The sequence below is a fragment of the Pipistrellus hanaki genome (genome assembly GCF_964339955.1).
Source record: "Pipistrellus hanaki genome assembly, chromosome: 1".
Classification (NCBI taxonomy): Eukaryota; Metazoa; Chordata; class Mammalia; order Chiroptera; family Vespertilionidae; genus Pipistrellus; species Pipistrellus hanaki.
The window spans coordinates 1887136-1911678 of NC_140503.1; the positions used below are offsets into that span (position 1 = coordinate 1887136).

At 53.2% G+C, this 24543-nt stretch overlaps 1 protein-coding gene and 1 long non-coding RNA gene across 2 annotated transcripts in view; one reads left to right on the plus strand and one right to left on the minus strand.

Moving 5' to 3' along the window:
• Positions 1–23635, minus strand: part of LOC311614732 — a 36260-nt gene extending 12625 nt beyond the window's left edge. Inside the window, exons 1-2 of the long non-coding RNA XR_014793709.1 lie at positions 23542–23635; positions 22929–23026 (exon numbers count right to left, since the gene is read on the minus strand). This is a non-coding gene — a long non-coding RNA (uncharacterized lncRNA). The remainder of the gene's footprint in view (positions 1–22928; positions 23027–23541) is intronic.
• Positions 13045–20823, plus strand: LOC311611706 (uncharacterized protein; the record flags this gene model as incomplete). The annotated part of the gene is made up of 4 exons (XM_084864132.1): positions 13045–13140; positions 13793–13935; positions 16071–16257; positions 20797–20823. 4 exons carry the CDS (start codon positions 13045–13047, stop codon positions 20821–20823), a joined length of 453 nt encoding a protein of 150 aa, XP_084720258.1.
• Positions 23636–24543: the final 908 nt, after the last annotated feature.

Below are 24543 nucleotides of genomic sequence, written 5' to 3' on the forward strand. Positions count from 1 at the left end.
GGAGACCATTTACGTGCCATAACATTCACTCAGGACACACTTGTAGGTTTAATCTTTACTATTAACATTTTTTTCATCACTTTTTCACATCTAGAGACAATAGGCACAGCAGAAAACAAATCAAGTCCTGGTTTGGTAACATTGGCCAATTCCTACGGTGTAAACATTCTCACCAGTGTCCACTTCAACCTGGTGACACGGTGTCCCTAATGGGAATGGGAGATGGGAATAGGTGTGCGGTGCCACCCTGCTCTATGATATCACCCCCATGCAGGTACAATAGGTCTGAGTAACCCCAAGAGTGTGGGTTGCAAGGAAACAATGGCACGTGGCAAGCTTTAGGGTTTCTTTGTAAAAAGACTGGGTGGGCTGAAGGGAGGGGGACTGCGAGGGTGAGGGTGAGCCCTCTGCTAGGTGCACACCAAAGAGGACCTGCAAGAGGCACTGGGGAAGGGCTGCAGGGGACCGAGGTAGGCTCCCAGGTTTTCCCGAATGTTCTCTCCCAGGCTCAGTGGGTGGAGACTAGGGAAAACAGCTGGCTTGTGGCTCGGTGGCTGGCTGGTGAAAGGAGCTGGAGAAGAGGGTCAGGGTGACCTTGCAGCCTAGGGTCCCCCCATTTTCCTTCCCTTCTCACAGGGCATTTCCATGCTCACCTCTCACCTACCAGATCAGCAATGAAAACCCTGGAAGCAGTCAATGAAGGAGGTGGGGGTGGCGGACAGCCGTCCTCTCTCAATTTGAGTGTGAGCTGGCACAGAAGTAGCTGGGAAACTTGCACTCACCCTTTCATTAAAATAGATTTATACATTTTCCCTCAGCTATTTCTAGGATGACAACCTATGAAAATCTGACATATCCTGTAAACTCTCTCTCTCTTTGTCTCTGTTTCTCTGTCTCTGTTTTTCTTTCTCTTTCTCTTTCTGTTTCTCTCTCTCTCTCTCTCTCTCTCTCTCTCTCTCTCTGTCTCTCTCTCTCTCTCTCTCTCTCTCTCTCTCTCTATATATATATATATATATATATATATATATATATATATATATATCTTCCTCCCTCCCTCCGTCCTTCTCCCATGCACACATGCATGCACTCCTGCACCCTGTCCATACCACTTTCCCTGTAGCACACCCGTCAGCCTCTGTGTTATTCATGGACTGTCTCATGTTTGCGATGAGGCCTCTCACCAGGAGCAGAGAAACAGAACTTCCTGCCCCACCAACAGCCCTGAGTACCTTCGGAGGTTGCTGGCATTCATTCAGGGAGCAGCTACTGTGTGCTACACCCCTTCTAAGCACCCCGTGAGAATAAATGGTTCAATTCTTTGGTTCCTGTTAAATGGGATGAATGGCTCCCTCTTCCCAATTGGCCAGAGAGAAATCATTGCATGAGGAAGAGGCATGGGCACCAGGGTGGAGGATAGAAGGGAGACCCTGTAGAGACTTGGGTGGGGGCAGTGAGGTGCCCAGGGAGCCAGGGATGAGCCAGCTTCTCAGGCACCCCGCCTGCTGCTCCTCAACCCCAGCCTGGAGGCTGCAGCTGGGAGTCCCTTTCTCTCCTGTGGCTTCTCTCCAGGAGTGAAGGACACAGTGACCAGGCAGCTGGGCAGGGACCAGAGCTCCCCACTCTGCCCGGGAGATGCTCCCCCTGGAGATCAGGGCAAGGCTGATCCTACTGGGGCTGCAAGGCAAAGTCTCTCCCAGCTTCTAGTGCTGCCAGTTGTCCTTGGTTCCTTGGCTTGGAGACCCATCCTCCGCACCCATCTCTGCATGTGTCCAAGTCACATCACCTTCTCTCTGCTAGTGACTTTCATTTCCCTCATTCTTTTTTTTTTTTTTTTTTTTTTTTAAATATTTTATTGATTTTGTACAGAGAGGAAGGGAGAGAGATAGAGAGTTAGAAACATCGATGAGAGAGAGTCATCCATCAGTTGCCTCTTGCACACCCCCTACTGGGGATATGCCCGCAACCAAGGTACATGCCCTTGACCGGAATCGAACCCGGGTCCCTTCAGTCCCCAAGCCGACGCTCTATCCATTGAGCTAAACCGGTTTTGGCTCCCTCATTCTTTTTTTCTTTTATTTTCTTTCTTTCTTTTTTCTTACCTTTATTTTTTTATTTTTATTTTTATTTTTTTTAAAGAATTTTAGTGAGTTTATCTGAGCCAAACTGTCGACATATGTCAGGAAGCAGAACTTCAATGGATTCAGATAATGCTCCAAAGAATGGCAGGTTACATTTCTATTTCTATGTTGCAATCAAAGGAGGGACATTGGTGGGTTACATGAAATTCATTGTTGATGGACTAAGCAGTGGGAAACCTCTGGGATTGGATAAAAAGTGAAATGATGGACTCTTACTTTGGCGAGTGCAGGAACAATTAACATGATAAAGAAGCAATTTGAGGCATCTTTCCTGGCGCCCACCACATTTGGTTGTGCCCCAGGGGTCATTTCCCTCTTTCGAGGTCACCTGTCACGGCAGCGATGGCCCACCCATCCAAGATCGTGAAACCCACTCTGACCTTGACACCTGCCAAGGCCCTATTCCCAACATGGCCACGCTCACTCTGTCCCATCCGCTTGGATTAGGGGACACAGCACACAGCCCAGAAGAGGTACCACACGGCACATGGAGACACGGAGGCACAGGGCTGAGTGGAAACACCAAACTCAGAGCAGCAAGCCCAGTAGGAATTTCCCATAAATGCTGGCAAAGGCACGCCCAGGCACAAGGCACGATTCCCTATGGGCCTGTTCTCTCCCTGTCCATGTGCCCACGCATGTCAAGATGTATGCCCTGCCACCGGCATGGCCCCTTTCATGCAGGGCGGGAAGAGGCCTGTGAGCCAGGAAACTGCAGGGCTTTCCTGTAGGAAGGGGGAGCACATCTCTGCATCACCCCTACTCCTTGAACAGTGCTCTGACAGGAGACTCTTTGGGGCAGCGCAGCTCGCTGTGCTGCCGCCTCCCGCCAGCAGGGGGCGATCACGGGCTCCTCGCAGTGCACTCTCCATGGCGTTCTGCCCGGAAGTCCCGCCCCTCCCGGAAGTCAGCTGCAGGTGCTCTTGCTGCTGGAACTGAGTGACCCGAGGGCCCTCAGGCAGCGCAGGGCCAGGGAGCCTCGAGGCAGAGGTGGGCCTGGGGGCGGCGGGCGGGCCCTGAGGCGGCTGAGCCCGGAGGAGCCGTGCCTGCGGCCTCGGAGGGCACCCCGCGGGGAACAGCGCTCACTGGGCAGTCAGTCAGCTTCTGCGGGGCCCTGGGGCGCGGGCTGAGGACCGCCCCGCTGGGCTCCAGGTCCTCCAGGCATCGGGCCCGCTCTGCTGCTCCAGCGGCCGAGGGGGCCCCTCTGAGTCGGGGTTTGTTTGTGAGGAAGCCGCCTCCTCACCTGCCAGGCCGCCCTCCCCGCAGAGGCCGATGGAGCCCGGGCCGCTCTGCCCCGTGTGTGCCCTCAGGGCGCAGCTCCGGGGCGTTCCCGGCCGAAGGCCTCCATGTGGGACCGGCTCCTCCTCAGCCCAGGGCCTCGGTGTGGGACCGGGTCCTCCTCAGCCCGGGGCCTCCGTGTGGGACCGGGTCCTCCTCAGCCCGGGGCCTCGGTGTGGGACCGGATCCTCCTCAGCCCAGGGCCTCGGTGTGGGACCGGATCCTCCTCAGCCCGGGGCCTCCGTGTGGGACCGGCTCCTCCTCAGCCCAAGGGTTCGGCTCACACACAAAGTCACCGACAGGGAGTAAAAGCCACGGACCCGACCACCTGCTGCAGGTCAGGCGTCCCCTGGACGTGTGCCCAGGAGGTCACTGCCCACTGGGCCCTTCAGCCTTCCTCGCGGCAGGACAGACACCGGAAGTGACGCCAGGGGCCCCGTGAGCTCCAGGTCTGTGGTGCCAGGAGCGGCCTCGTGGGACCCAGAGTGTGTCCCAAGCCCACGGTCCCTCACGGAGCTGCTGCTGCTTATGGATCCTTCAGCCATCAGGTCTCTGCAGATATGGGAGTCCCGCCGGAATTACCGTGTGTGCTCACGCAACTCCAGCAGCATGGATGGTACTGCTCCTTTTCAATTATTTTTATATGAAGTTATATTTTATATGAAGACGTCCAATACATTTGAGGAAATTGTACTTGAGTCAATCCATTCCTGTGTTGATAACATTCCACCATAGAATTTTATACATGAATTTTTCTTGATGACTACAGCATTCTAATTTGTTTTTTGAAACCATTTCTATTGATTTAAGAGAAGAAGGGTGAGGGAGAGATAGAAACATCAATGATGAGAGAGAATCATAGACCATCTGCCTCCGGCACACCCCACATTGGGGACTGAACCTGCAAACTGGTCATGTGTGCTGACCAGGAATTGAACCCCCACTTCCTGGTTCGTTGGTTGACATTCCACCACTGAGTCATGCCCCTGGGCTAATTTCTCTTTTTTAAAGTTACCTTTGAACATAACATCTCGTGTTCATGGCTTGCTTTTCAGGTTGATCTTTAGTGAGGAGCTCCAATAGGGAGTTCACAGTTGACATTATTTATTAACTAAAGAATATGCCCTGTCTATGGGCGCTGGCCTCTGTGAGGTCATGTTTTTCTGCAACCCATCTGCTCCTTCTCTGGAGGCTTGCAGCATTTAGTGTTTGCCCTTCAGCAGTGACACATGTATGTGACAATTGAAGCAGCCCCCGAAACCTACTCTTCTCCCATGCCCCCCCATCTGGGTTCCTCTTCCAGGTCCTTTCCCTCAGAGTTTAATCTTTTCCATCTAGTGGTTGCATGGCTGGGCACAGCTGCTGGTTCCTCAGGTCTGCGTTTGGTAGGTGTCCCTTCCAGAGTGCCCCTCCACAGGGCTCCATGCCTTGACCTGGCCCTGCTCCCGCGTCCTCCTCCTCCAGGGTCAGCATGTGAATCACAGTGAGTGCTGTTGGATGTGCGGCATTGCAGACAGACATGTAAGGTGCTCTTGTCTCCAAGAAGCTAGACTGCTGGCTAAGTCGGGGTCCCGGGTTCGATTTAAAAGCAGCAAGAGAAAAAGTTAGTTACCTACAAGGGAGTACCCATAGGACTGTCAGCTGATTTCTCAACAGAAACTATGCAGGCCACAAGGGACTGGCAAGAAATATTCAGAGTGATGAATAGCAAGAATCTACAACAAAGATTACTCTACCCAGCAAAGCTATCATGCAGAATTGAAGGTCAGATCAAGAGCTTCACAGATAAGTAAAAGCTAAAGGAGTTCATCACTACCAAACTAGTATTACATATATGAAATGCTGAATGGTATTTTTTAAGAAGACGAAGAAGAAAAAGGTAAAGATAGAAAATTATGAGCAATATACTGACAACAGAAACATATCTATCAACAAGTGAATCTAAAAATGAATAAAAAATCTGATGAACAGAATAAACTGGTGAATGGAACAATGAGGGGCATAGAAATGAATCAGACAGATTATTGTCAGAAGAAATGGGATGTGGGGTGATGGGGGAAGAGATTAGACAAAGATCTTATATGCATGTATGCAGTAAGTATGCTTCTGTGTATTTCAGATTATTACAATTGCTCCCCTGTTCCCGCCCACCCCAATAACTCCCCTCCACCCAGTTCCCACCCAGACAATAAGGTGGTAAGGGCCTGCAGTGGGGTGGGACCCAGGTGGAGTGAACCTATGGGGGAAATAAGAGGGATATCTGTAATAATCTTAACAATAAACATTATATATTGTATATGAAAGAGAAAACAGGCAAAACGTCATCGCAAACACCTGACAATAGTGGCAGTGAGCTCCTCTCAGGGGCCCTTTATTCCAGCCAGCTGAAGTGTTTATGCTGGAAGAGTCAGTACTTTTCAAATCAGCGCATCAACATGCACACGGTAGGAGACACCCCCCCACAGGGCACACGTTTTAAGACCCCATCTGAGTGTGCAGTACTGCTACAGGGCCGCAGGGACTGGTGGAAGCAGCACAGAGCAACCTGCCCGGGCAATGGGACCTGCCTGTAAGCACACCCTCTCACCTGCTAAGTCAAGGTGGGGAAAAACAACTGATTCCAGTGACGTTCATTTTGTTTTCATCTGTGATAGTCATGGATGCTTTTTTATTTCTCCTTGGGGTGCTGAAATTGAGCTGGAAAAAAGGCTCTTTGCAAGTAGTTTTAATTGCTTTCTACGATTTTTAAAATATGGTTTGTGGGCTGTTGGAATTGTAATTTTTAATTGCCTTCAAAAATGGAGATTTAAAATAATATCTGGTCTCACTCAACAGTTAGATATCTCAGTTGCTCTTGTGTCAACTGGCTTACAGACTTTCTCACAGGCACACACAGATTTCTTACCAGGTTTTCAACTTAACTTGATTCAACTGATGATGCTTAATACCCAAGATTCATCTACTGTACTACACGTTTGTTTTCACAGCAATAAATATTCTAAAAAATAAAAATAGAAAAAATAAAATAAAAATAAAAATCAAGTGAATTAAAAAATCTGATGAACAGAATAAATTGGTGAATATAAAAGAAGCAGGGGCATAGAAATGGAGTGGACTGACAATTCTTCGGAGGTGTGGGAAGAGACTGGACAAAAAGTGTACACCTATGAATGAGGACAGTGGTGGGGAGGTAAAGGGAGAGGATGGGGTGGGAACTGGGTGGAGGGGAGCTATGGGGGGAGAAGAGGAAACAATTGCAATAATCTGAACAAAAAGTATTTATTGAATTAAAAAAGATTCTCTCTTTGTCTTTTTCCCTTGGCATTTTAATTATGATGTGTCTTGGTGTGGCCCTCTTTGGGTTTCTCTTGCTTGGGACTCTCTGTGCTTCCTGGATTTGTAAGTCAGATTCTTTCACTAAGTAGGGGAAGTGTTCTGTCATTATTTCTGCAAATATGTTTTCAATCTCTTGCTCTCTCTCTTCTGGTTCCCTCATAATTCGGATAGTGGTATGCTTCAGGTTACCCAGACACTCCTTACACTATCTTTATATTTTTGGATTCTTTTTTCTTTTTGTTTTTCCGGTTGGTGTTTTTTGCTTTCTCATATTTCAGAACTTTGATTTCATTCTTGGGATCCTCTAGTCTACTGTTGAATCTCCATATATTATTCTTTATTTTAGTCCACGTATACATAATTTCCGACTGATCCTTTTCCTTTTTTTTTTTTTTTTGTATTCTCACTAAGTTCTTTGAAAGTCACAATAGTTTCTCAGAGGTTTCTAGAAGATTTTTGAATAACCTTATAACTGTGGTTTTGACCTCTATATGCACTATTTTGCTTTCTTCAATTCTTTCATTTGTGACATGTTTCTTTGTCTCTGCATTTTGGTTGCTATCCTCTGTTTGTTTCTAGGTATTGGGTAGCTGCTAAATCTCTTTGAATTGATAGAGTGCCCTTGGTTGGTAGGTTTCCTATAGGGCCTAGTGACTCAGCCTCCCCAATCACCTGAGATGGGACACTCTTGGTGTACTCCTTTGTGAGCTGTGTGCACAGTATTGTTGTAGTTAAGCCTTGATTGCTGTTGGTATCAATGGGAGGAATTACCTTCCAGGCCAATTGGTTGTGCGGACTTGCTGGGTCTACAGGGGAAGAGCTGCTGTGCAGGAGACATCCTTATGGGGCAGGACTTACTTTGGTGGGGCGTTGGTGCTCACTGAGTCTGCCCCTTGAGGATGTCACTTATGCATGTGAAGGGTTGTAATCTGGTCTGGTCTCACACTGACCACTTGGTACACTGACTCTTGTATCTCCAAGGAGGTGCCAAGTCAGCCACTGCCTCAGACCACCCAGCAGAAACTACAGAGATATCTGCAGATTCCTCCTCTTTGTTTGGGCTTTGGAAGTGCCAAGATGAGGCCCAGCTGTGAAGCAAGGCAGGCTGGTGCTGGTGCCAGCCTTGGGATTTTTATTGATAGCTTTGCAGTTTCCTGTTCCAGCTGCAGTTTGGTAGACAAGTTTTAGGCTGAACAAGGACAGGCCATTTATATATAATAGCCTTTGCTCATAGCTTGGTTGGGGTTGTAAATTGGGTGAGGAGAGGTCTAAGGTAATATTCAGGGTAGAGCAAACTGAAATGGCTGCCAGTCAGCCCTGCAACAGGAAGGTTCCAGCACAGGAATAATGACCACTACTAGCATCTCCATCTGGAAGAAAGCCGCCCCCGCATTCCTGCCCCGATGCCAGACAGTCCAGTTTCTCCCCGTATTTTCTGGGTCCCCAGAGCCTTGTGAGGCACTGGACTTGGCACAAGTGGGAGCTTGTAAATCCAGTTGTGGTGCTGGCCTTTTAAGAGGTGCAGCTGGGTCTCCAGCAGCCTGTGTGTCACTCAGCCCCAATCCACACTGGATTTTACAGTACTAGTTCTTATGGCCCGGCCATAAGACTTCTTTCCCCAGCTATGGGCAAAGATAAAAATATATTTTATTGATTTTTTATAGAGAGGAAGAGAAAGGAAGACTTAGAAACATCGATTAGAGAGAATAATCGATCAGCTGCCTCTTGCACACATACTGGGGATGTGCCGCAACCAAGGTACATGCCCTTGACCTGAATCGAACCTGGGACCTTTCAGTCCGCAGGCTGACACTCTATCCAGTGAGCCAAACCGGTTTCGGCTAAAGATATATTTTTAAATAAAGTATTTTCCAAATATACAGCATTACTTTGGTCATTTTTCTTATAAAATACATATTGGTTAGTGGTCTGTCAAATTGTTTTTTAGGCAGCTGACTGGTGGACTTCAGGGTTCTATGTCTGAACTCTTCCCAGAGGATGGGGAGAAGAATTCCAGAGCTGAGCTCTCTAGGTAAGACTTCACAAAATAAAGTGAATGTGTTGTTCCCTTAAAGGAATGGGTCAAATCTTTATAATTTGGCTGATGGGAAGAAAGTAATTTTTCAAAACTTGGGTAGACATATTAGAATGAAGTGGTTAGTTTCCATTTATAATGATTTAGGGTGTATAAATTAACTTTTATGTTTCTTTATTTTTATATGCCCAGCTAAATCTGAAGTTTTGTAGGGAGAGGGGTCTGAGCCGCTGGCAGAGCCGTTTAGAATGCGGGGCCTAGAGCCGTTTGGCATGGTGGGCATGGAGACAGTGGAATGTTAGGTGCAGAGCGGGTGGTTGTGGAGTGGGTAGGCGTGGAGTAGGAGGGTTAGGAGTCGGTAGGTGAGGAGTTGGTGGGAGCGGAGAGGGTTTGTGCTGAGTTGGAGGGTGCGGAGTAGTTTGGTGAACTGTCAGTTTGTGGAGAGTCGGTGTGAAAAGTCCGTGTGAGAAGAGCCGGTGGACATACAGTCGGTGAGTGCAGAGCCTCTTCCTGGGTAAGAAGGGACTCTCCCTGCCTCCCCCTTGGGGCTCATGTGAAGATTGAATGAGCAAGGACAGAGGGCACCGAGCTCTGGGCTGGCGATGGGTAGAGAGATGGGGCCCAGGCGACTCCAGAGTCTGAGAGCTAACCCTTCCCGCTGCCAGGCATTGATCAGAACCGTGCCCACTGGCAGTAGGTCCACGGCTTCCCTTCCACCAAGAAACTTGGGTGCTGGATCGTGGGGTAAAATGAACATGAGATGGAAAAGCAGGAGCTACCGCCCCCTCACAGCTGTTAAAACCGTTCGTGGGGCCTGGCTTGGAAAGCTGCCCACCGAGAGCAACGAACACATCCCGTGTATGCGTGTTCCCAAAATGAGAAGGCAGACTGGGGAGACTCAGCCCCCAGGAGGGATCTGGGCGGGAGGAGAGATGAGGGAAAGAGCAGATCGGCTCCCCCGTGTGTGCTGGGCCCTGGGACAGGACTCGGCCCCACGGACTCCTCCCGTGAGGGGGCCTGTGAGGGCCCAGCCTTGGCGTCCCACATCAGATGTGCCTGACCCCTGGAGGCCCACAGCCTGTCTGTTGTGTCTCAGCCCTCATTTCTTGGACACTGTCCAGAGCTGTTGGTTTTGCAAGACGACATGTGTGACCTGTTCAGAAGGAAACTGTATTTAACAACAACTCGCCCGAATAGCCATTTATTTCCAGCGCCCAGATGAGTGGAGTGACTGTGGAATTGAGAGGCCTAAGCTCAGCCCTCAAACTGGGATAGCTCTTAGCCCCGCCCCTTCCTGGTTAAGGAAATGGGCTCAGTGAAGTCCCATACCTATCAGCAGGTTTCTCATCCAAGCAGGCGAGGCTGTACACGTCAGACACTCTCGCATCGGGGTACCAGAGATGGGGCAGTGTTAGGTTTATGTGGTGTGCTTCCCTGATTTTCTGCTCCTGCGGACACGGGCCTGCTACCAACCAAGAGTCATAGGCTAAGCTTAGTGTCTTAAGTGGGCACCACAGAGGCTCTCAAAGCAGACAGGGCCTGCTGAAGGGGTGATGCCCAGGTTGTGGCTCCATGCTGAGGGGTGTCCTATGGGAGGCAGGCGGTCAATGATTCTCTCTCATCATTGATGTGTCTATCTCTTTGTCTCCTTTGCTCTCTGTGATCAATAAAAATATATTTGAAAGAAATACATTGGAGGTTCGTTGCATGAAATTTATGCTTCGGGTTGGGGGGCCCTCAGCCTGGCCTCTTGCATCTCTCCAATCTGGGACTGCACCTCCAATCTGGGGCTCCCTGATTTTCAGGAATCAGGCCTACTATGGCAGTCAGACATCCCTCTCTCAATCCAGGACTGCTGGCTCCTAACTGCTCCCCTGTCTGCCTGACCACCCTTTAACTGCTCCTCTGCCAGCCTGATCCCTCCCTTACTCCTCTCCCCTGCTGCTGGTTTGATCACTCCTACCTTCTCTTCCCTGCCGGCCTGATGCCCCTAACACCTGTGCTTTAGTCCCCACCACCTTGGCTTTATCTAGAAGGATGTCCAGAAGACTACTGGTCTATTTAGCATATACTCTTTTATTAGTATAGATATTTAAAAAAACAACAACAGCCGAGACCGGTTTGGCTCAATGGATAGAGCGTCGGCTTAGGGACTGAAGGGTCCCGGGTTCGATTCCGGTCAAGGGCATGTACCTTGGTTGCGGGCATATCCCCAGTAGGGGGTATGCAAGAGGCAGCTGATCGATGACTCTCTCTCATCGATATTTCTAACTCTCTATGTCTCTCCCTTCTTCTCTGTACAAAATCAATAAAATATATTAAAAAAACAACAACAAAAAAAACACACACAACAACAACAAAAAACCTATAGATAAGGCCTGGCTGCTGTGTTGCTTTTCTGAAAGGATAGATGTAGGTGGCTGATGTGGCAAAAAGGGTCTCTGCTGGCATCTAGGATGTGCGTTAAGCTGTGATTTTCGGTTCCCATGGGCTATCCAAGACATGTTAAACCAGCTAAGGGCCTCAGAGCTGTCCATCCTCCTATCCTTGGTTTACAGCTCTGTGCTGTACGTCTCTTTGTTCAGACATCACTGACCTCGGGGTCTTCATCACCTACCACTGGGGCAGCATGTCTTAGTGGCTGTAGGTGTCCCAGCTGGGCCCTGTGTTGGAGTCACTTCTGTGCAGCTGTGCGTTAGGAAGTGAGCAGGTGCATGGAGGCCCTGCATCCGGGGGAAGGAGGGCAGCTGCACAGGGCAGGGCCTGCCCAGAGGGTGCCCTGGTACGCATCCTCACCCACCCCTCTTCTTGCACTAGGAGCCTGGACAGAGCCCCCAGCAGTTCCTTGAGGAGCTGCTGGGGGACAACATGGCCCTGGAGGCGGAGCAGGGACTAAGGATCAACGAGTCCGACCACCGGAGCGCGGAGCTGGGCCAGGAGTCAGAAGGTAGGCAGCAGCCCCTGGAGCTGGGGAGCCGGCCTGGCCGCAGCTTTTCCCTCAGCCAGGGAGCTGAGCCCTTGGCTCTGAATCTCCTGGGTCAGCCCTTCCTCAGCCCAAGTCCATGGGGTTTGATTCAAGGGCTGTTTAGAACTGTCAACTGCCTTCTCCCCAAGGAGAACATGAAGGGTCCGGCAGCATTGAAGTCAGGACATAAACTACAAAGTAAGTACTGCCAGTTTTATCAGCTCCCATGCGGACAGTCCCAGGAGCCTTCAGAGGACAGCACGCTGACTCCCAGCGGCTGTCTTACAACTGTGCGTGGGGGACTGAGCGCTCTGGATGGCAGGCACCTTCCCCAGCGGTCACTAACCTGCACTGTCACTGGAGCCTGGGCTGATTTCCTCCGTTCCTGTCCTCATCGGGCAGATGGGTGCAGTCTGCTCTGTCTCCCTGGGCCGGGGCTGGCTGCTCAGGGACCCCTCCTCCCCAAGGGCCTTACCCAGGGGTGGTAAGTTCTGGGCACACGCGCCCCAGAGGCTCTACCCCCCACAGACATACTGCTCAATTTTTGTGCCCCCCACATTGCCAGCTGAGCTACCCAACACCCCACTCTGAGGGTTGGCAGAGACCATGCCATGTGTTTGCCTCCTCTGTGAGTGTCTGAAACCCTTGACTTGACGGTCAGGTTGGAACTTGGCAAAAAGTGGTTCCAGCATTTCGAGCATCTTGAACTTTTGTATTGGCCTGTCCACGGTCACCTGCTTTCTTCTTAAACTCTGGGTGGCTCCCCAATGGGCCCAAGAGGAGCCAGCAGAGGGGCCACAACCCACAGCGACAGCACCCTGTGAACAACAGAGGGCATCCAGCTGGCCGTTTCTGGTCTTTAGACCTTGGCTTCAGGGGGATGGCCCTCTCGGAGGGATGACCATCTCCAGGCGGAGTCAAGAGGGGAACGGAGGCCCCAGGATTGGGGCTCACACACCACTTTGTTCTTCAGCCTCCAGCGCGACCATGGCACTGGGGCAAAATTCCCAGGTCCCTCAGGACACAGTCCTGGAGCTGCAGGGCGATACCCAGGCCCTGCAGGAGAGCAACAGCAAGTGTGAGGAGCTGATGAAAGAGAACCGGAAGCTCCGGGAGCAGGTAACGGAGTGTGTGTGTGTGTGTGTCCGGAACATATGGGCCAGCCTGAGGCCGGGTGTGTCAGGGGGTGACAGGTTTGCGGTTTGCTTTAAAGCCAAGTTCACTTTGTGACCTGACTGGCACAGGCTGGGTCTTTGGCTCTGCAGGTGGCAAGGTTGGGGATCCAACTACAGATGGAGAAGAACACCAACGAGCACTTGAGGAGCGTCCAAGAAGATCTGGAGGGAGAACAGGAGTACATGTTCAACATCATAGAAAACCAGAGGCAGGTAGGCACTCAAAGCGCAGGCTCCCGGCGCCCCTGCCTGCCAGAGGGAGGGTCCAGGATCACAACCATGTCCTGGTCATTGATCAGTGATTCCTGGTGACCAGTTCCCTAGCTCAGCTGCATCTCAGACCAGCAATTCTCAGCAGGTATTGCCTCGCCGGGACACTGGCCATCTTGTTGTTGATGGACAGCACTGGGGGCCCGAGAAGGAGGTGCTGCTGGCTATGCAGGGTGGATGGTGGTTCTGTCAATATCTGGGAAAATTAGATGTTAGTGTTGTCCAGGTATTCTGCATCCTTACTGAGGTTCAATGTGCTTTAAAAAATAGGGTTTTAAATGTGGTCAAAGAGGGCAACCAAGGAGCTGATCCATTTGCCCTAAAGTTCCCATGTGTGGAGAGGACACGGGACTCACGTAGCCCCATGTGATGGTCCCTTCATGCCCTGGGCCGTCCCAGAACAGTTCCTTAAGCGCTGGGAGAACCGCACTCAGGATGGCTGGGTGTTGCCTGCCCCGAAGGTCCCTGCTCCTTTGGGGTCTGCACTTGCCCTGCTCTTGGCCCCTCACTGGGTGTGGGGGTGCAGGGATGGGGAGTGAGCAGCTCCCGGGGCCTGCACCCAGTGAGGCATCCTCACCTTTTCCCTGTGAACCAGGAGTGGGCCGAGGAGAAGCAGCTTGAGGAGCTGGGGGAGCAGGCGAAGCAGCTGACTGAAGTCCAGGAGGCCCTGCTGCAGGAGCAGGAGACCAATGCCCTGGTCACCCAGGAAAATGAGAGGCTGCAGCAGGAGGTGGCCAGGTACCGCCTCCGCCCTGCAACGGCATCTGCCAGGTTTCATTCCCACCAGCTCTCTGAGCGCCCCCTGAGCTCAGCTCCAGTGAGGCCCCCCGCACCCCCCTCCTTTCCCGTTAGGGTCACAGCTGATGGTCTCAGGGGAAGGGCCTCCAGCTGGTGGCTGGGATGGAAGGACTAGTGACAACTGGGATGGAGCGCGGTCCAGGGTTGGAGGGCCGCCCATCCCACATGGCGATGGTGATGACGGTGTCGGGCACAAGCACCTTCATCCTCTCACACCTGCGATCCCGGGAAGGACGTGTGCTCGCTCTGCGTCATTCTCGCGTTCCCTGTGGGTGAATTCACCTCCTGGCTGACATGCATTGTCGCCCCCACATCAGCCCCCGTGGCCTCTGAGGGGCCTGTCCAGTGGGGGAGACACGGGGGTCGCCTGATGTGCACATTTGCAGCTGCGATTGAACAGGCCTCTGACTCCTGCCTGTTTCAGCTCTCACACTGCAAAGGAGCGTCCCTTCCGCGCTCCGTTGAGGACCGTGGGTTCTATTTTCGTGGTTTTCGGTGGCGATGTCGCTGTGTGAAATGGCCCCGAATGGAGTGCTGCTCGGCTGTCTAGTGTCCCCAAGTGCAAGCTGCGCTGCGCCTTGGGGAAAATATCGGAGTGGCACCCGAGGGTCCTTCAGCCCGAGGTATGGTGCTGTTGGCTGTGAGCATAGTAACCAAAGCGTCTTTAGGTCTTGATTGGTTGACAAAAATGTGGCCATAGCCTCCAGGAACCGTTGGGACAGTTGCAGTTACACTGACTCAGTGCTCACAGTGGCTTCGTAGGACATTATCCTGTGAATCGTGAGAATTGACTGCGCTATTATCCTTTTTCCCCCCATAAAGATGAGGAAAGGGGCTCTGAGAGAGCAACTAAGATGTTTGGGTCAATCCTGGGGGTAGTGGCCAGTCAGGATTCAAATCCAGGTCTTGTCTCATCCCAGAGGCGTGACCACAGGAAGCCTTCCTTTGCGCAGCCTTGTTGGACTGGATATTGGGGCTACAAGCTCAGGTGCCTGCGGGGGCAGGCAGGTCCAGCAGGTCGGGGAGGAGTGTCAGCCGGAGGCCAGGCCTCCTGGAGAATGCACACCCTCTGAAGGCTGTCAGCTAGAGGCAGGCCTGCGCTGCCGGGTCATCCTTTTGTTTCTGCTTTTTAACAAAAACTTAATCCTCATCTCAGGATAATTTTTGCACTGCCCTTCAGAGGGAGTGAAAGGAAGGCAGGGAGCGGGCTAGAGAGAAACAGCGATGCGAGAGCCACTTTTCCTGGCTGCCTACAGCACACACCCCTCTATGCCACAGAGCAATCCCACCGCCAGGTGCATGGCCCTGACTGGGAATCCAGCCCGAGGCGGTTCCGTACACAGGCGGACACTGTCTCTGCGGAGCCACACCTGCCGGGGCCTTTGCTCTATGCTTTCTCCCACCCTCCGTGAAGGGCGATAGCTGAGAGTTGATGTGAAACTTGACATTTTAAAATATTAAATAACTAACTAACTTAAATTAAATAATAAAGCTGTGTGGGCCAAACAGGGGCCTTTTGTGTTCACATTGAGTCTGTGAGCCTCTGGGCATTGAGATTTCAGGTATAACCCTTTGCCCCGGAAAGCCAGTCGGGTAATTATGACAATGATGATGATGATGCTGATGTCAGTGGCTTTACATAATGCTCCAGAATCTCACAGTTTATTTGTGTCAGGAGTTGAAATCAGAAAGGGACTTGGCCTGGGGAGAAGAGCTTGGCAAAGACAGTTTCAGAGCAAAGATGTTCTGATTCCACGTTTTCCAAAAGTGTTTCAGTGCAAGAATCGTTTTCCAAGGAGGCGGCTCTGCAGAGCCTTCCATGGGAAGGGCTGTCACAGGCTGCTGTGTTGAAGTGTCCGAGCCTGCCTGTCCTGTGTCCCCAGCCCACAGGAGGCAACTGGGTGGCCACATAGAACCCCAGCGGACACAGTTGGAGAAGCACTGACTGTGCTCAGCCCTCATTTACAGGGGACACCCTGAGGCCCAGAGGGGTGGTGGGTGTGATGGAGGCACACACCTGGGATGGAGGCTGAGAGTGCTCCTCAGCCCTGGGCCCTGTGGCTCTCCACCCGCAGACTGACCTCCTGGACCGAGCAGCTGCAGGCGGGGCAGGAGGAGCTGCTTACCAAGATCGAGGATCTGCAGGCCTCCTTAGAGAACGAGCGGGAGAATTTTCAGATCTTTCAGAACATGTACTACAAGATGATGGAGGAGCAGCGCTCTAAGGAAATCAGTCTGCCACAGCTCAGTGCCCAGTGCGAGGTGAGAACTGGGGCTGGTGGGCCTCAGGACACCGGGCCTGAGCCCTGCGCTGACAGCCGGGGGCCAGCCAGGTCCGCATGGGTCCTCATTGGCGTCTGTGCCCAAACACTGTGTGTCAATGTCACCCAGAGGCCGGGAGGCAGCCAGAGGCGTTTTACGGGCACAAGCACCTTGGCTGGTGGGGATGTGTCAGAAAAGACTTTTCAGCGGACCTTTGCTGTTTTCTTTTTTTTAAGCACATATATATATATTTTTTAATTTGAGAGAGAACAAGGGAGAGGAAGAAAGAGATAGAAACATCAATGATGACAGGGAAGCATCATTCAGCTGCCTTCTACACCACCCCCGCAGGGGATACCGCCCACAACCTATGCATATGCCCTTGACCGGAAAGGAACCCAGGGCCCTTTAGTACGAGGTCCGATGCTCTATCCACTGCACTAAACTGGTTAGGGCCTGACCTTTGCTTTTGCAGGGTCGGGGCGGTGCATGGAAATAGCCAAGTGCCGTTTTCTCTGTCCTCTGGGCTGAGCTCTGTGCTCTGTGCTCCCGTGTCATCGCATTGAATTCTCGCGATGCGTTTGTGAGCTGGGGGGCACGTCCTCAGACCTCTGAGGCAGAGGGTCTGGACTCCGTTTGACTGAAGCCAGAACTTTGGCTTTCCTGCCCCTCCCACCTCAGGCCGAAATTCCTATCCACCCCGTCATTTGTTTTATTGATGTCAGAGAGAGGAAGGGAGAGGGCGAGAGGATGGAAACATCAGTGATGAGAGAATTTCTTTTCTTTTCTTTTCTTTTTTATTTAAATCAATCTTTATTGTTCATATTATTACAAAGGTTCCTCATTTCTTCCCCCCTTCACCAGGTTCCCACCCCACCCTACGCCCCCTCCCCATCCCACATTGTCCTCATCCATAGGTGCAGTTTATGTTCGGTCTCTTCCTCCCTCCCTTTCCCCGATAGTAAATCCCTTTTCAGATAGTAAATCAGTTACTTAGCATTTTCTCATATCAATAATACCTCCACTTGCCCAATGATACATTTCACACAAAAGACATTTCCAAATAGGTCAACCAGCCTCATCCAGGCCCCACCCAAGGCACTCACAGATCAACACCCCAGCCCTATACTTACTCAACACATCCAGATCTAAGCCTTCATCACTTGATTCAGCAGACCCTCAAGTTCCCGCAAAAGTTTCCAGCCATGTCTGAGAGGCAGCCGTGGGCAGGGGCAGGCGAGGAGCGAGCTGTTCCGGACCTGGCTGCTCAGGGCCTGGCCTCTGTTGCTCTGGTTCGTTCCACAACCAGCAGCTCCGGGTCTGGTCACTGCCGCTCCTGACCCAGTTGCTCTGGACTTGGCTGCTGCTGCTCCGGGCCTGGCAGCACCCGACCCGGCCGCTCCGGGCCTGGCCGCATCCGAACCGGCTGCTCTGGGCCTGGCCGCTCCCAGCCTGGCAGCTACTGCTCCGGGCATGACCACTCCAGACCTGGCTGCTCCAGGCCTGGCCGCTCCCAGCCTGGCAACCGCTGCTTCGGGCCTGACCACACCAGACCCGGCTGCTCCAGGCCTGGCTGCTCCCAGCCTGGCAGCCGCTGCTTCAGGCCTGGCCACACCCGACCCGGCTGCTCCAGGCCTGGCAGCTTCCAGCCTGGCAGCTGCTGCTCTGGGCCTGGCCACACCAGACCCGGCTGCTCCAGGCCTGGCTGCTCCCAGCCTGGCAGCCGCTGCTTCAGGCCTGGCCGCACATGACCGGGCTCTTCCGGGCCTGGCCGCTCCCAGCCTGGCAACCGCTGCTCCGGGCCTGGCCGCACCAGACCCGGCTGCTCTGGGCCTGGACGCTCCCAGCCTGACAACCGCTGCTTCAGGCCTGGCCGCACCAGTCCCGGCTGCTCCGGGCCTGGCTGCTCCCAGCCTGGCAGCTGCTGCTCCGGGCCTGGCCACACCAGACTCGGCTGCTCCGGGCCTGGCCGCTCCCAGCCTAACAACCGCTGCTCCGGGCCTGGCCGCACCAGACCCGGCTTCTCCGGGCCTGGCCGCTCCCAGCCTGGCAGCTGCTGCTCCGGGCCTGGCCGCACCCGACCCGGCTGCTCTGGGCCCGGCTTCTCCTGGCCCAGCCATTCCGGGTCTGGGTGTTCCTGGACTGGCCACCCTGGGCTTGGTTGCCTCCGCCTCAGGCCTGGCTGCCACTGCCCCAGGTCTGGCTGCTCCAGTGCTGGCTGTTGTTGCTCTGGTTCTGGCTGCTGCTGCTCTGGGGCCTGGCCATTGCTGCTCCAGGCCCGGTTGCCACTGCCTTGTGCCTGGGCACTCTAGGCCTGGCCGCTGCTGTTCCAACATTCTGTCCTTTTTTTTTTTTTTTTTTTTAAACGCATATATGTTGCAATGTTGCCTGGTGAGTTGAGTTCTGACTTAGTCTTTGATTTTTCAAGATCTTCTTTGTATTCTTTCTTAAGTAATTTTACTATCTTTTGCTCTTACTTGATTTCTTCACATTGAGAACTTCTTTGGTTTCTTCCTCCTTGTCCTGGGAGCTCAGCAGGTTGACCTGTGGCACCCCTTTGTTCTCCGCGGGCTCCCGCGCTGCTCCAGCCTGTTGCGTGGGTTGGCGCCGCCCAGGAAGCAGCCCAAGGCCTTGGCTCCGTTGCCTGTGCTCAGAGGTCGAAGGCTCAGGGGCACCCCCCCACCCCCCTGGGGGCCTTGTCGCCCAGCTCCCTGCCAGCGCCTGGCTGGCCGGTGTCAGGGAGGGGCTCCTGCTCCCTGTCGCATTCCTCCAGTCTGGAGCTTTTTTTTTTCTTTTTCCCGCTAGGGGAGTCTAGGATCAGAGTCAACAGACTGTCCTCTGCGCGCAGTACGCACGACTCTGGGGGCTCCGCTTTTCGCCACTCCCCTGGGATTCCGCCTCACAGCCCCATCTCCCCCTGCTCGAGCCTGGGTCCCCAGGGTCTGGTCCAGGACTGGGGTTCAGTGCAGTCGAAACTGGGGCCCAACACAGCCGGGGCTCCCGTTTCCTTCCCTCCAGGGCAATCCCGCATCAGAGTCAACATTCCTTCCCTTGCAAGCAACGTGCTCGAATCCGGGGGGCTCGGTCTTTCGCCACTCTCCCAGGTCTCCACCTCACAGCCCCGTCTCCCCCTGCCAGAGCCTGGGTCCCCAGGGTCTGGCCCATAACTTGGGGCTCAGCGCTGCCGGTTCCAGGGTTCAGCCCAGGCTGGGGGTTTTATTTCCTTCCTACTAGGGAACGCTGGGCAGCACCCAGCCCTCTCCTCCTTTCCGGCTGCGACCTCTCCGTGCACGTGCGTGCGAGGGCGCAGCATGTCTCCGTACCTTAGGCTTTTTTTCAGCTCCTCTGATTTTCCTTCTGGTTTTCTCTTTCCTTGTTGTAGAATTTTCAGTCAGTCGACTACCTGTAGCTCTGGGCGATGTCCACTCTACATTTTAGTTGTATTCCATTGAAATTGTTGTGTGCTGCTGCGGTTAGGTGTCTACCCGAACAGCCATCTTGGATTCTCAGTGATGAGAGAATTTCTGTGATGGCTTCCTCTGCACGCCCCCTCCTGGAGATCGACAGCTCCTCCTGGGCGTGTTGCTTGAATAGGCATCTCACCAGTGAACTCCTGGTGCCTGGGAGGCCCCTACACCCACTGACCCACACCTGCCGGGCAGCTCATTAATGAGATAGTTTACATTTCTTTTGAAAATGGCTGTGAAGTCGCCAGAACCTGCTGTACATTTTGCATTTAGGCGCCTCTCAGCTCAGACTGGCTGCGTTTCAGTGCTCAGCGGCCACACGTGGGCAGTGGCTGCCCGATTGGCCGGTGCACTTGTCCTCCCCAGGTCATTGGCTGTGTTGGTCCTGCCGAAGGGTGTGGCTCCTACCAAAAAGGCCCTCTTATGAACGTGGCCTTTCTTCTCTGGGAGCAGTTTCCCAGCAGTGGAGCCACAGGGGCCGTGGTGGGGGACACATTGTTGATCTCTGTTTCAGTCGCTCACCCACTTGACTAAGGATTTGGAAGAGGGAAGAAGGCAATTGTGGGGCGAAATTGATGCGGTGAAACAGCTGAGCAAGACTCTCCTGGAAGAGCATGCGGGGACCTGGCCTCAGAATAAGTAAGGGGGTGGGGTGACCGACGCCTGTCCCCAGGGCTCCGGACTTCCTGCTCCACGCCCAGCCTCCACATTCAGGACAGAGAGCCCCCTGGCGCACTGGCGTCCCCAGGGCAGGGCAAGGGGACAGACCATCTTCCCAGAGCCCTCGCCTCTCCTTTCCCAGGAATGGTCTAGATTTCTGCAAGGAGGGGTGGTTGCATTTTGCTGGCTTCCAAGACATGGCCCACTGCCAGCCCCTTCTTCCTCTGCTTTTGAGTTAAGCTCCGTTTAAAAAATATGAGAGGTGAAGAGAGGTACCTAGGGGAGAGATCCAGGATCACAGGATGAGCCCTTTCTGTGTCTGACTTCCCCCGAATGATCTAGAGGGGGGGTTGTGGGTGCTCTGTGATTGTCCTCCCTCTGCGGACATGACACGGACCTGACTGTGGCATAGACACTACGAGGGGCACAGGACCTGTGACCCTGTGGCCACGCACCAGCAGGGGTGATGGGATGTGAGCAGTGTGTGCACAGCAGACAGATGGTGAGGAGCTCCATGAAGGTGTAGAAGGAAGCGTGGTGGTGAGCATCGGGGTTCTGCTGCTGACCCGGATGGAGCCAGGGCCAGCCAGTGGGGCGGGACGTGGGGGGAGCGTGAAGATGGCTCAGGGGTGGTCTGGGTGCAGGGAAGGCGTACGCAGTGGCAAGAGGGAAAGCCGGAGCAGGGGGCACTGAGATATGGAAGGCGTCCATGCCTCGCTAAGGAGTGGGATTCACTAGGAGTGAGTGTTTATGGGAGGCTGGTCTAGAGGCCGAGGGAGCTGCCTGAAATGAGGCAGGAGGGAGCGGCTTGGTGCTGGAAACCTTGTGGTTGGAAGTCAAGTAACCCGAGAGGCATCTGGTGGGCCCAGGGTGGCCTTCACCCCTCGGTCCTAGTGCTGCTGGACTGTCCTTCCTTGTGGTGGGGTATGGCCTGCCCTGAGGGACAGGGACAAGGTCACAGTGACCACAGGGTCTTGTTCCAGCACCCCGGGGTCAGGGTGCTGCTTCACCGTTCTCCCGGATTCTTCTGCTCAGCTCCAGCCTGCTAGCCACCCACTCAGGATGGCTTACCTGGAAAGCCACATTGTAGTTTGGGGCAGAAATGACTGTGGCCTGAGTTGGCTCTCTGTAACGCAGTGGGTATAAATAACCAGCGGAGGTTGGGCAGGTGCCAACTGGAAGCGTCGGGCTTTGGTACCCAGGGGATGATGTGGTGATGGTTTGCATTAGACAGTGTCTGCAGGAGGCCAGGGAGTTGGCTGGCTTCCTGAGCTGCTCCGGGGGGAGTCCTCCAGCCCAGGGAGGGTTGCGGGGCCTGCACTCCGTGAGATTGTGTGCCTAGTGGTGGGGGTCGGTCAAAGCAGACAGGGAGGCGCTCTAGCATAAGGCCGAGGGGCACGACTGTGGGAGGACAAGAACACAGACTGGAAGAGCAGATGCTGAGCCAAGGGCGCTGGGAACCCAGCGGGTTCGGTGGGCCTAGGCAGCGGTTTGTGAGTCATCACTTCTCACTCTGCCTACTTTATGGAGAGCTCTCAGAAAAGCCCTGGATTAGGAGGGACCTGAGCAGCCTTTTGGCCAAAGGAGCCTGAGCTGCTGCCTCAATCCGGGGGACTCATATTCCAGCAAGGAAACCAGGGTGTGAGTTCTCAAAACCCACGGATTTGTGATCCTGAGTTTCACATGGTTCGAGCCTTGCTCTCTTGAGATGAGGTCCAGCCTGATCCTTGGGGCTTTAGCAGGTCTCCTCGCGTGTTAGGTTCCCAGGCCCACGCCACATGCTTCCATCTCCATATCCCCACGTGGCCAGCATGACGGTCCGGGACGTGAGTTGTTCTGAGTGGCAGTAAGGTAGACACGGAACAGAAAGGTGCTCTGTCACGAGAGGGGAAAGCCACTTGGAGCAGAGGCCAGGTCGGTGGGCCCCCGCCACTTGCCTCCATCCCCGTATTCCCACGTGGCGAGTATGACCCTCATGAGCTCAGTGATGTCTAAGTCCCAGGGAAATGCCGGCCCTTGTGGGCCAGGTCCCAGCCCGGGCCGATAAGTCAGTTTACACATTTTATGTAAAACCAGATCGTTTTCTCTTTCTCCGCTTTTTAAAGAGGCTCACTGAAACCAGTGCCTCCAGGAAATGCGGAAGAGGAGGAGGAAGAAGACTTAACGAAAGAAGCAGAAGAGGCCAAGGAACCTGCTGCCGAGATGTGAGTTGTTCTCAGTGGCGGTAACTTAAACTCAGAACAGAGAGCTGCCCTGTCAGGAGTGGGGAAAGCCACCTGGAGCAGGGGCCAGGTCGGTGGGCCCACGCCACTTGCTTCCATCCCCGTATTTAAACGTGGCGAGCATGACAGTCATGAGCTCCGTGATGTGTGAGTCCCAGGGAAATGCCGGCCATTTTGGGCCAGGTCCCAGCCTGTGCTCATTAGTCAATATACACATTTTATTTAACATCAAAATGTTGCCAAAACCGATTTGGCTCAGTGGATAGAGCCTGGGCCTGTGGACTGAAAGGTCCCTGGTTTGATTACTGTCAAGGGCATGTACCTCGGTTGCAGGCACATCTCCAGTAGTGGGTGTACAAGATGAGGCCGATCGAAGACTCTCTCATCGATGACTCTAACTCTCTATCCCTCTCTTCCTCTCTGTAAATAATCAATAAATATAATTTGAAAAAATAAATAAAAATAAATCAAATTGTTTTCTCTTTCTCCGCTGTTTACAGAGGCTCACTGAAACCAGTGCCTCCAGGAAATGCGGAGGAGGAGGAGGACGAAGACTTAACGAAAGAAGCCAAAGAGGCCAAGGAACCTGCTGCAGAGATGTGAGTTGTTCTCAGCGGAGGTAACTTAAACTAGAACAGAGAGTTGCCCTGTCACTGGGGAAAGCCACCTGGAGCAGGGGTCAGGTCGGTGGGCCCACGCCACTTGCTTCCATCCCCGTATTAAAACGTGGCGAGCATGACAGTCATGAGCTCCGTGATGTCTGAGTCCCAGGGAAATGCCGGCCATTCTGGGCCAGGTCCCAGCCTGTGCTCATTAGTCAATATACACATTTTATTTAACATCAAAATGTTGCCGAAACCGATTTGGCTCAGTGGATAGAGCATGGGCCTTTGGACTGAAAGGTCCCTGGTTCGATTATTTTCAAGGGCATGTACCTCGGTTGCAGGCACATCTCTAGTAGTGGGTGTGTAAGACGAGGCTGATCGATGATTCTCTCATCGATGTCTCTAACTCTCCATCCCTCTCTTCCTCTCTGTAAAAAAATCAATAAATATATTTTGAAAAATAAATAAAAGTAAAACAAATTGTTTTCTCTTTCTCCGCTGTTTACAGAGGCTCACTGAAACCAGTCCCTACAGGAAATGCGGAGGAGGAGGACGAAGCCTTAATGAAAGAAGCAAAAGAGGCCAAGGAACCTGCTGCCGAGATGTGAGTTGTTCTCAGCTTCAGTAACTTAAACACAGAACAGAGGGCTGCCCTGTCTCGAGTGGAGAAAGCCACCTGGAGCAGGGACAATGTCGGTGGGCCCACGCCACTTGCTTCCATCCCCGTATTAAACGTGGCGAGCATGACCGTCCTGAGCTCAGTGATGTCTAAGTCCCAGGGAAATGCCGGCCCTTGTGGGCCAGGTCCCAGCCCGGGCCGATAAGTCAGTTTACACATTTTATCTAAAAACAAATCGTTTTCTCTTTCTCCGCTGTTAACAGAGGCTCATTGAAGAAGGTGCCTACAGGAAATGCTGAGGAGGAGGAGGACGAAGACTTAAAGAAAGAAGCAGAAGAGGCCAAGGAACCTGCTGCCGAGATGTGAGTTGTTCTCAGCGGTGGTAACTTAAACTCAGAACAGAGAGCTGCCCTGTCAGGAGTGGGGAAAGCCACCTGGAGCAGGGACAATGTCGGTGGGCCCACGCCACTTGCTTCCATCCCCGTATTAAACGTGGCGAGCATGACAGTCATGAGCTCCGTGATGTCTGAGTCCCAGGGAAATGCCGGCCATTCTGGGCCAGGTCCCAGCCTGTGCTCATTAGTCAATATACACATTTTATTTAACATCAAAATGTTGCCGAAACCGATTTGGCTCAGTGGATAGAGCCTGGGCCTGTGGACTGAAAGGTCCCTGGTTTGATTACTGTCAAGGGCATATACCTCGGTTGCAGG